At 40.3% G+C, this 12536-nt stretch overlaps 1 protein-coding gene across 1 annotated transcript in view; it reads left to right on the top strand.

Moving 5' to 3' along the window:
* Nucleotides 1-4529, top strand: part of LOC110195410 (solute carrier family 22 member 11-like) — a 29556-nt gene extending 25027 nt beyond the window's left edge. The window contains 2 exon segments of the mRNA XM_078148109.1: nucleotides 801-1007; nucleotides 2454-4529. Of these exon segments, the coding sequence (XP_078004235.1) occupies nucleotides 801-1007; nucleotides 2454-2520 (274 nt within the window). The 3' untranslated portion in view covers nucleotides 2521-4529.
* Nucleotides 4530-12536: the final 8007 nt, after the last annotated feature.

Genomic DNA, 12536 nt, shown 5'->3' on the forward strand with positions numbered 1-12536 from the left:
CTTCCATTTCTTCTCCTTCACTTTACCAGGAAGTGATGGGACCAAGTGCAAGATATTTTTTTTTACATCGCCTACATTTCTCCCATTGTTCCTCCCCTCTCTGTCCACCTTAAGAGCCATTCTGGGCAAAGAATATTTTAACAGGAAAAAAGAAAAGAGGAGGAAGAGAAGAAAATGGGTAAAGATGATCAACACACTGAAAAAGTCTGAAAATATCAGGAATATTTCATGCCCATGGATCTCTTGCCTCTTCAAAGGGGTAGGGGGAGAAGGAAGTGTGTCTAGTCATAACACTTCTTTGTGTCATTCTTTCCATTTATCTCATTATGTTCAGTTTGTATGTTGTTTTCTTAGCTTTTCTAGGAAATAGATGTGCCACTAGTCTGTATCCTCAAGGAGCTTACACTCTACCAGGAGGAGAGATATGAGAGAATGGTGGCACCTTTCCCAGGGCGCTACAAATGGAGGTGCTTCATCCTTACTAGTGATGAAGTAGCTTAATCCTTTACCCATTCAGCTGTAGATACAAGAGCAAAACAGGAGAAATTAACCTATTCTGGAAAGATCAAACTAACATACCTGCTTATTTATTGACAGGATCATTTGGGGATAGAGCAACAGTTCCTTTCTTTTCAAATATATAAATTCAAGGATCCCTTGAGCTTCCTACAGGTTTTAAGAACTTCAGCCCTTCAGGAATGATTCCCACACACTATAAAGTCTACTCACAGGAAGTTAAAGGAAGGGGATATTTAACAGCTGTTGAGTCTAGGACTATCAGATCTCCTTTTCCCTGACAGGAACACGTGCAGGGGACTCAGTCTCACGGTAGATCGGATTGGGGCAGTTCTGGCCCCATTGGTGAATACACTCAAGCACTACATTCCAGCGCTGCCACCCATCATCTTTACAGTCATAGCCATCACTGCCAGCCTTGTGCTTTTCTTCTTCCTCCCGGAAACCCAAAATAAACCAATGCCTGACACCATCGAAGATATAGAATATGCGTGAGTACTGCCCGTGGTGTCTTGGGAGGGTTACTTAACTTGTCTGAGCTTTATCTTCCTCATCTGTAAAAAGAGGGAGTTGGACCAAAAGGATAAATGAATGTATTCTTTAAATAGTTACTGTTTGCCATGCTTTATGCTAAGCATTTGGGAAACAAATATGTAAGCGAAGAGTCCTTACCATGAAGGAGTTTAAATTCCACTAGACGAAGAAAGTATACATGAGAGAATCATGGGCCTGGGCAAATGTTTTGGTCTGGAGAGTCACAGAGAGGATAAGTGGAGCCATGGGGGAGTTGATTGACAAGGTTTTTCCAGGAGCAATGGCAGCATTGTTTTCATACCTTTCAGGGCTGGAAAGAGGTTGTGGGGGTAGATAATGGTGTGGAGGGACATAGCTGATGACATTGACAGGTGGGAGATTCATCAGCCTTAAAACTTCATAGTTTTGTAAAAGGTCAGTCCTATCCTGCCTAAGAAATCTGTCTATCCTTCTAAGGGAAGGGGATGAAAGGAGTGTGTTTCATTTGTATAGATAGTAAGCTCCTTGGGGCAGGGACTTTTCTGACTTTATCCTTGTATCCTTAGCAATCCATAGACTACTAGAATGATTTTACACAACAAGAGCTTAATAAATCTAATATTCTTTCTATTCTCATGGAGGAGGTAGAAGGAGCATGAGAAGCCCATTAAAGACACAGAAGAAGTAACCAGAGAGGCAGGAGGACAACAAGAAGAAACCAGAGTCTGGGAAGCCAAGGGGGATTATAGAGAGAAGAATGGAGAGGGCCCTTCTATGTTTCCTGATTTTAAGGGATCAGGAAGAGGATGGAGAGCCAGTGAAGGAAATAGTATTCAGAGATCCTATGGTGCTGTGGAAAGGCTTTCAACTGCACTGTAAAACCCTGGCTCCAAATCCTCGTTGGCCAGTTCATAACTGTGGGACCTAGGCCATTAGGACTGTGCAGGGCTGGATATCTGAGGTCCCTAATAGCCCTGACATCCCATACTAGAGGTCACCAAGTCTAATCCCCTCTTCTACAGTTGAGAAAATAAAACAAGTTGGCCACACATAGATTAAAAAAAGAGGCAGAGGCAGAGGCTCTTTACATAGTACACAATTGTTTTCGTATCAGCAGTGAGCAACAGGAAGAGATGCCTAATAAATACTCCTTGAATTGGATTGAATTCTGAGATGAAAACCTTTTTGTTTTAAAAGAAGGCAGTACCACAAGGTGGCGCCCAAAGACATAGACTCGTATCCAATAGTCATCAAGGGCTTCTTAGCTGTCTCAGACAAGTTTCCTCCCAAGCTAGATGAGCTAATATTTGTAATAGCATTTGGCGCGGTGCCTGGCCGATAGCAGGAATAAATGCTTATTCCCTTCCCTTTCCTCTATTGCACACGCTCACATTTGTTTCTTGTTTCCATTCTTTCATGGGAAGACATTCAAGAGAAGGAGAAAGACCTAGAGATGAAGGTGATGCTGCAGTGAAAATAAGCCAATTTTAACATTGCTTCAGGAGTCTGACTGAGAAGAAAAGGACTCTAGTCTAACCTGGGGGTTCCCCTCCACCTGGTGGGGAGGCAGCGTGCCCAGCATTTAGAGCACCAGTGGTCTTGCTTGGACTCCAGTCTTCCAGGAGGTTTCAGTTTGTGAATCAATCAACAAATGTTAATTAAACACTTACTAAGTGCCAGGCACTGGAGATAGAAAGACAAAAACCCAGCAAGCTTTGCTCTCCAGGAGCTCACATTCTGTCTGGGGAGACAACACAGACCCAGATAAATGAACACAAAATGTAACTAAAATAGAGTCTCAGAGAACACTTCCCAGAGAACCTGTACCCATTTACTTTAAGCTGCCCTGACTCCAAAGCTTAGTTCTCGTGATACCCCTCATCACACCTCTGTTCCAGCCAAACTTGTCTTCTAGCATCCCAGTCACATGCCTTTGCACAGGCTGTGCCCCTATGCCCAGGTTCTTTTACCAACTTGCCTTTCCCTCTGACAATCCTTAGGTACCAGCTGCAATGGAAAAACATTCCTCATTCTGCTAGTTATTAGCGATCCTTCCTTCCTCAAATTGCCTTCTATGTTCATTCCTTTATATGCACTATAGCTGCCATTTGCCCTGTAGAATGTAAACTCTTGGAAGGGAAGGACTGTTCTGTTTGTTTCCTCTCTGTGTCCTCAGCACCCACAATGCTGCCCTGTCTTGTAGGACCTTAATAAATGTGGATTGAATTGAACTGGATCAAATTGAATTATTAAAAATCAAATGAGACTCTTACCTATAACAGAATTATCTGGGAACAAGAAAGGAGAAAGCCAGGTGGCTCATTCTCCAATTGATAAATGGCCAAAGGATATGAATAGGCAGTTTTCTTTTTCTGAATATTTCATTTTTTCCAATTACATGTAAAAACAATTTTTTACATTCGTTAAGAAGTTTCAGTTCTAAATTCTCTCCTCCTCTCCTCCTCCTCCCTCCTCCCTGATACAGTAAGCAATTTTATATCAGTTATACATGTGTGATCACGCAAAATGTATTTCCATAATAGTCATGTTGTGAACAAAGACAGAGACCCAAAAAGAAAAAAAAAACAGAAACAAAGAAAGAAAATGAAAACCAGCCCGCTTTAATCTGCATTCAGACTCCATCAGTTCTTTCTCTGAAGGTGGAGAGCATTTTTCATTATAAGTCCTTTGAAATTGCCTTGGATCATTGTACTGCTGAGAACATAGATAAGTTACTAGCAGTTGACCATTGTACCATATTACTATTACTTGGCACAGTGTTCTCCCAGTTCTTCTCACTTCACTGTGCATCAGTTCATATGGTCGTTTCTTATACTTTGACAGTATTCCATCATAATCATATAGCAAAACTTGCTCAGCCATTCCCCAATTGATAGACATCCCTTCAATTTCCAATTCTTTCCCACCACAAAAAGAGCTGCTATAAATATTTTTGTACAAATAGGTCTTTCCCCCTGCCTTTTAATCTCTTTGGGATACACACCTAGTAGTGGTATTGCTGGATCAAAGGGTATGCACAGTTTTATAGCCCTTTGGGCATAGCTCCAGATTGCTCTCCATTGATTGTATCAGTTCACAACTCCACCAACAGTGTGCATTAGTGTTCCAATTTTTCCATATGCCCTCTAATATTTGTCATTTTCCTTTTCTGTCAAATTGGCCAATCTGATAGGTGTGAGGTGGTACCTCACAATTGCTTTAATTTGCATTTCTCTAATCAATAGTGATTTAGAGCATTTTTTTTCACATTAACAAAGATAGCTTTGATTTCTTCATCTGAAAACTTCCTGTCCATATGCTTTGACCATTTATCAACTGGAGAATGACTTGTATTCTTACAAATTTGATTCAGTTCTCTATATATTTGAGAAATGAGACCTCTATCAGAGACTCTTACTATAAAATTTCCCCTCAGTTTTCTGCTTTCCTTGTAATCTAGGCTGCATTAACTTTCATATAATTAAAACCCATTTAACGTCTTGTAATGTCCTCTATCTCTTCTTTGGTCATAAATTTTTCCTCATCCATAGATCTGTCAGGTAAATTATTTAACGTTCTCCTAATTTGCTTATGGTACCACCCTTTATGTCTAAATCACATGCCCATTTTGACCTTAGCTTGATATATGGTGTGAGATGTTGGTCTATAACCAGTTTCTGCAAAACTGCTTTCCAACTTTCCCAGCAGCTTTTGTCAAATAGTATGTTCTTATCCCCAAACCTAGCATCTTTGGGTTTATCAAATATTAGATTACTATGGTTATTACCTACTGTGTATTATGTGCTTAATCTTGAATAAGCTGTTTTCAAAGGGAAAAAATTTTAGCTGTCAGGAACAAATTAATAATAATAATGATAAAGATAACACCTGTACTAAAAACTAGGATTTCCATAAGACTTTAAGGTTCACAAAGTGAAGCATTACATGTATTGTTCCATTTAATATTACAATACATATCTAGCATCTGAAACAGGATTTGAACTCAGGTCTTCCTGACTTTGCATGTAGTGCCCTATCCACTACAGTTCCTAGGTGCCAATATGTAAAAAAAAATGCTCCAAATCTCTAATAAGTAGAAAAATGTGAATTAAAGCAATTCTGAGGTTCCAGGTGACCTCCATCAGATTGGCAAAAATGACAAAAAGGAAAAATGACAAGTGTTGGAAGGGCTGTGAGAAAACAAGCACATTAACGCACTCTTGGCAGAGCTGGGAACTGGTCTAGCCTTTCAAGAAAGCAATTTGTAATTATGCCTCAAAGCCAACACACTATGTAAACCCTTTGTCTCATCAATATCACTACTAGGTCTATATCCCAAAGAAATAAAAGATAACGGAAAAGAACTCATATTCTTAAAGAATATGTATAGCATCTCTTTTTATGGTGTCAAAGTATCTGGCAAATGGGGAATGGCTAAAGAACTTATGGCATATGCATTGGATGTAATATTATTTCACCCTTAAGAAATTATGAAAGGCACAATTTCCAAGAAAGGTCTGCCAGGCCTTTGTGAGCTGACACAAAGTGAAGTGAGTAGAACCAGGAGAACATTTTTAACAATAAAATGATGTTTTAGGGACAACCAACTTTGAAAGACTTAGAAACTCTGATCAGTGTAACGACCAAACATGATTCCAGAGCGCCGATGATGAATGACCTCCTGACAAAGAAGTGATGCACTCAAGATACAGAATGAGACATTTGTATTTAGACAGGCCCAATGGGAGAATTTCTTGTGCTTAACTATATGTATTTGTTACAAGGGTTTGCTTTTCTTTTCTTTCCTTTCTTTCTTTCTTTCTTTCTTTCTTTCTTTCTTTCTTTCTTTCTTTCTTTCTTTCTTTCTTTCTTTCTTTCTTTCTTTCTTTCTTTCTTTTTTGGCAATTGGGGTTAAGTGACTTGCCCAGGGTCACACAGCTAGTAAGTGTCCAGTGTTTGGTCTGAGGCTGGATTTGAACTCAGGTCCTCCTGACTTCAGGGCTTGTGCTCCATCCACTGCACCACCTAGCTGCCCCACTTTTCTTTTATTTCAATAGAGGCGAGAGGGTTAATGAGGTAGAGAGGCTAGGGATAAAGTTTCCAATCCCTCCTCCCAAACAAAAAAGCTAGAAGAAATCAGAGACAAGCAGGGCACCTTTGAAAGTTGCACGTTGAATGTATTAAAAACTTAGAAGGAAAAGCATGATTTATACATATTAGAGATACACAGTTTTGTATTCTGTGTTGTGTTCTACAACGATTATGGAAATACTTTTTTTTTTATTGGAAATTTGAAATTTTTCTTTTCGGTCAGTAAGTCAATAAACATATGTTGAGTGCCTAGTATGTACCAGGCAATGTGCTAAACACTAGGGATGCAAAAAGAGACAAAAGACAGTCACTGTTTTCAAGAAACTCACAATCTAGTCGGGGAGACAACACACACACACATATGTGTGTGTAAATACATATATTTGAGTGTATATATACATATGTGTGTGTATATACATATACACACATATGTGTGTAAATACATATATTTGAGTGTATATATACATATGTGTGTGTATGTATATATACACACACATATATATCATACAGCAAATAAGGGAATGTCACCAGAATTAAGAGGGGTTGTGGAAGGCTTCCGAAGCCAGGGAAGCCAGTAGTCTGAGATGAAGAGGGAGAGCCTTCCAGGCAAGGGAAATGGAGACAGCAAATCCATAAATTAGAGATAGAGTCTTATTCCTGGAACAGTCAGGAGGCCAGTGTCATGGATCAAAAAGTGCATATTGTGGAGTCAGGTGTAAGAAGATGGGAAAGGTAGGAAGGCACTAGGTTATGAAGGGCTTTGAATACTCAATGGAGCGTTGTGTGTTTGTTCCTGGAGACAACGGGAAGTGACTGTATATGAACACAATTGCAAAATGCTCGTCACACAAATAAAGACAGATCAAATACTTGGAGAGTTATTAATTGTTCATGGATGAGCCTAGCCAACATGATGAAAAATGACAATACTACCCAAATTATTTTACTTATTCATGCCATATCTACTTTATAGAGTTAAAAAAAAATCATAGCAAAATTCATCTGGAGGAATAAAAATTGAAGAATATCAAAGGAATCAGTGAAATAAAAATGGGAAAGAAGGTAGACTACCAGGACCAGATCTCAAACCATACTACAAAGCTGTAACCATTAAGACAATTTGGTACTGGGTAAGAAATAAAGAAGTTAATCAATGGAACAGATTAGGTGCCCAATATACAGAAGCAAATGAGCACAGTAGTTCATGTTTGATAAACACAAAGATGCTAGCTACTGGGTCATGAACTCACTATTTGACAAAAGCTGTTGAGAAAACTGGGAAGTGATCTGTTAGAAATTGGGTAGACACCACCATTCATACTATATACTAAGGTAATGGTATCAAAATGGGTAGATGATTTAGACATAAAGAATGATATCATAAGCAAATTATTGGAGCATGGAAGCTAAAGAGAAGAGCCCTGGCCATTGGAAGCTGAGGTGCAGAGAGGAAGAAGTGCAAGGAGCCCAGTAGAGACACTGTCCTCAAGGGAAGGAGTAGAAGGATACTAAGGGGTCCTGCAGTGGCAGAGGTGAGAATTGTCTTGGCCACATGTGTTCCTTACACACTACTATCATACTCCAAGTTTAGACCCACTGTTCCAACTGGTGGCTTTCTCTCTTTGGAGGGTTTCAGTCAGAGGTTCCATGAGGACTTAGTGAGATGTTCTAAGGGGATTCTTTCATGGATGGGCTGAATTTGAGGCTGCCAAGCTTCCCTTCTAACTGTCATATTCATGGATTCAGGGATTCAGGATGATGAACTTTTTTTTTATCATCACACCCACACCCAGAATGTTCTCCTTCCTCCTATCTGCCTCCTGGATTTCCATACTTCCATCAAGTCCCAGCTAAAATCTTTCATCATACCACATGTGTTCCTTACATACTACTGCTCTACTCAAGGTTGTGCCCTCTTCCCACTGATGCTGTGTGTAGCCATGGGAGTATCTCAGCTTTATGGTTAGTATGGGGAAAAGTTCTGTCCATGGGACCAAGGATATACAACCCATTGGTGGGTGCTTTCAGATACACAGACTTTGGCTGGGTCTGTACTCATAAAACACAAGAATTGGAATGGAACTCTTAAGGCATCCAATCCAATCTCTTCTTTTTATAGTTGAGGAATCTTAGGATAACCCTAGAGTGCTTTGTTTAAGTCAACAGAGTCAAATAGAAGCCATGACCAAATTCAGGTGGTCCTTTCCACCATGACACACTGCTTCCTGGACTAGGCTGAGTCCCATTTTCCTTGACCACGAAGGGTAATGAGGTCCTGGGGAATGCTTTCTTCCTCTCTTCAGTGTTCTGAAGCCTTCTAAACTGAGATTCTGAGCTCTGAAGAGTAGCTCTTGGGGTACCCCAAATACCTCTTCCCAAGCTGAGATCAGGGATGTGAGAGCAGAGAACACCAAAACAGGCCTTTGAAATAGCCACAGATGACATTGCCCAAGAAAATTACCCCCAGGTACATTTTCTGATAAATCTGCTTTAGGTGACTGGAAGTGACATATCAGATTCTACTGGAAGAGAAGGAAAGAAATTCAGTGGAGAATGATGGTGAGAGCTAAGAATGGCTATGAGAGGGTCTATGGGTGTAGCCTTGACTCAGAAGGCCAGGAATCATCCCAGCTCAATGTCCTGACCATCTCATCTCCTCTCCAAAGACCTGGGGGTGATTCTGGAACCTTCTACCTCAGTGATGAGGGTACAGGTGAAGACATTTGAATTATAGGTATACCTGTCAATATAGTAGTCCAGGTCTGACCCATTGACATTCAGTATTGAGCCATTTGGCTCTAAGGGATGCTACTGTGGTTATGGGAACCCACATGCTTTTTCAGTCCAATGGGGCAGAGACACTCAGGAGCATTCCAGGCTGAGGTTTCCAGGGCCCTTGGGGAAGATGGTGTCATTGTCAAGAATTTCCACCCCACTGCCTGGCAGGTGTGAAGTTTTCCAAGGGGTTGTTGCTAATGATCAACAATCAGGAAGAGCAGCTGACGTCTCCTCAGGCCATCAGCAAGATCAAAGAGCTCAGCAAATGCTGCAAGGTCAGGTGGACCCAAGCGGAGACTTGGCAAAAGCCTTGGCAAAGGTGAGCTCTGCTTGAAACCATGTAAGATCCCGCTTGATGGGGAGAGCTCACTGCAGTTTTCTGAAGGCCTGCTCAGCGGAGTGATCTGAGCCCAGAGGCTTCCTGCCACCTGTACCTACTCTCCAGTTAAACAGAGGGCACCAGCTTTGAGATCTCAAGCCACATGAAGCATCAGCATTTCTCTATATTACCAACAAAGTTCAGCAGCAAGAGACAGAACAAGAAATTCCATTGAAAATGGCTGTAGATCATATAAAATATTTGGAAGTCTACCTGCCAAGACAGGCCCAGGGATTATATGAACACAATTACAAAACACTTTCCGTACAAATAAAGTCAGATTTGAAGAACTGGAAAACTATTAATTGCTCATGGGTAGGCTGAGCCAACATAATAAAAATGACAATTCTACTGAAATTAATTTAGTTATTCAGTGTCATTCTGACCAAACTTCCTAAAATTATTTTTAAAGCCAGGAAAAATAATAACAAAATTCATCTGGAAGAACAAATGGTGATCAGCAAGGGAATTAATGGAAAACAAAATGTGAAGGAAGGTGGCCTAGGCATGTGAGACCCCAATCTCTATTTTAAAGTGGTAATCATCAAAACAATTTGATGCTTGCTCAGATATGCACTGGTGGATCACAGCAATAAATTAGGCACACAAAGCACAGTAGTAAATGACCATAGTAACCTATCGTTTGATACACCCAAAGATGCAAGCTTCTGGGACAAGAACTCAATATTTGCCCAAAACTGCTGAGACAACTGGAAAACAGTTTGACAGAACCAAGGCATAAACATTGGTTCTACTTCTAAGCAGAATTAGGCAGGGACCGACATCTCACACTGAATACCAAGATAATGTCAAAGTGGGTACCTGATTTAGACATGAAGCATGATACTAAAGGAAAATTAGGGGAGCATGAAATAATTTGCCTATCAGTTCTTTGGATAATGAAAGTATCTATGACTAAACCATAAATAAAGAGCATTAGAAGATATAAAATGGATGGTCTGGATTATATTGAATTAAAAAGGTGTTGCCTAAATGAAACCAGTGCAGTGAAGATTAGAAGGAAAGCAGAAAGATCAGGGGAAATTTTTATAGTAAGTGTCTCTGCTAAAGGCTTCATTCTCAAATATATAGAGAACTGAATAAAATCCATAAGAATACAAGTTAAGCCTCAATTGACCAATGGTCAGAGGATATGAAAAGGCAGGTTTCAGAAGAAGAAAACAAAGCTATAAATCACAATTGATCAAAGAAATGCAAATTAAAACAACTCTGAGGCACCTCTTCACAACTGTCAGATTGGCTAATATGAGAAAAAAGAAAAATGATAAATGTTGGAGGGGATGTGGGAATAGCTGAACACTAATGCACTCTTGGTAAATTGTGAACTGATTCAACCATTCTGGAGAGCAATTTAAAACTACGGACAGAGGGTTATAAATCTGTGCATACCCTTTAATCCAGCAATACCACTACTAGGTTTGTATCCCAAAGAGATTTTTTTTAAATGGAAAGCACATATATGTACAAAAATATTTATAGCAGCTCTGTTCGCAGGGGCAAAGAACTAGAAAGAGAGACGTCCATCACTTCAGGAATGGCTGAACTAGTTGTGGTATAAGATTGTGATAGAACACTATTGTCATAACAAATGACAAGCAGGATGCTTTCAGAAAAATCTGGAAAGACTCCCATGAACTGATACAGAGCGAAGTGAGCAGAACCAGGAGAACGCAGTACACAGCAAGCAGCATTGTATGATGACCAACTGTGAGTGACTCAGTTATTCTCAGCAATACAATGATCAAAGAAAAATTCCAAAGGACTCGTGATGAAAACTGCTATCTACCTCCAAAGGAAGAACTGATGGAGTCTGGATGCAGACGGAAGCATAGTATTTTTCACTTTCTTTAGTGTGTGTGTGTGTGTGTGTGTTTCCTTAAGAGCGTGACCAATATGGACATATGTTTGCATGATTACTATGTATTACGTAAATCAAATTGCTTGCCGCCTCAGGGAGAAGGGAGGGAAGGAGGAAAGAGAGAATTTGGAACTCAAAATTGTTAAAAAAGGTTCTAAAATTTTACATGTAATTAGAAAAAAAATTATTCAAAACTAAAATAAATTGTGAGGCTGACCAAGGCGGAAGTACAAGCTCTTGATCCCATCGCTTCGTCTCTTTTAATCACTTTCTATTTTTCCTGTACGCAGCTTGTTAGCGCATATTTTCTGCTTGTCATCTCTCTCATCAGATTGTGAGCTACTTGAGGGCAGGGACTGTCTTTTAGCTCTTCTTGTACCTCCAGTATTTAGCACTGTAGTAGGCACCTTGAAAACATTTATTGACTGACAACTAAGAAAGCATTGTAAGAATACATCTGGCAAGTCTGTCAAAAGGGTTTTAAATGAAAAGGGATGGAGGAGGAGGACATGGCTAAAGACTATCCACCGCTGGACACCATAATAAGTAGGTAAAATGAAGAAGACCAGCAGGCGAGACCCTCATAACTTCATGGCAGACAGAATCTAAGGAAGGAGCCAGTAGTAAAATCTGTGGCTTCGAAGGTTTCAGCACAAATTACAAAGTTTAGAAATGAGAAAAAAGAAGCAGAGGTTGTGATATAAGGAGGCAAAACCAGCCTCCTAAGTGCAGGGCAGTTGGTCTTTGCAAGACCAGGACCTAATGATACCAAAGGAGCCAATGAGCGGGTATTAAACTGACTGGAGATTCAGCCACTCCTTTCTGAGGTGCAGCCAAGTTCATTGACTGAATTAGAAGTCCCAGGGTCAGTGAGTTCCAGTGGCAGAAACCATTGGCCCTAAGGGCATCTCAGAGAGAAAGAAGCAGGCTGAGGGAAGTCCCAAGAAAAGGAGAGCTCTTTCCTCAACTGCCCCTCAAGACTCTGGTTTATCCACAGACCTCATAATAGCAAAAATCATATAACATAGAAAAACAGTTCAATAAAACCGACAAAACAATCGGGTGTGATACCCTAAGCAACATTCTGACCCCAAAGGTCCCACTGCCCCCTATATCTCTAAAGAAAGCATGGAATTGGGAACTAGTTCTCTGGGATCATGGTTGGCCTCTGGAATTCACCTGTGTTTGGGAACTCGGAGGGGGAACTCAAACACAGTCTCCCCTGACATGCTGCCTAACATTCTTGCCACCACATTGCCTCTCATTGCCCATGGAGATAAACCCCGTGAATCAATCAACTCTTCCTGCAGCACATTCCATTAGCTTTCAAATGACTCAGCCATATCAAAGCTACCCCTCTTCAATCTGCAGTTTATTTTT

Source organism: Phascolarctos cinereus, unplaced genomic scaffold (assembly GCF_003287225.1).
Source record: "Phascolarctos cinereus isolate Bilbo 61053 unplaced genomic scaffold, phaCin_HiC Scaffold_9;HRSCAF=440, whole genome shotgun sequence".
In the NCBI taxonomy this organism is placed as follows: Eukaryota; Metazoa; Chordata; class Mammalia; order Diprotodontia; family Phascolarctidae; genus Phascolarctos; species Phascolarctos cinereus.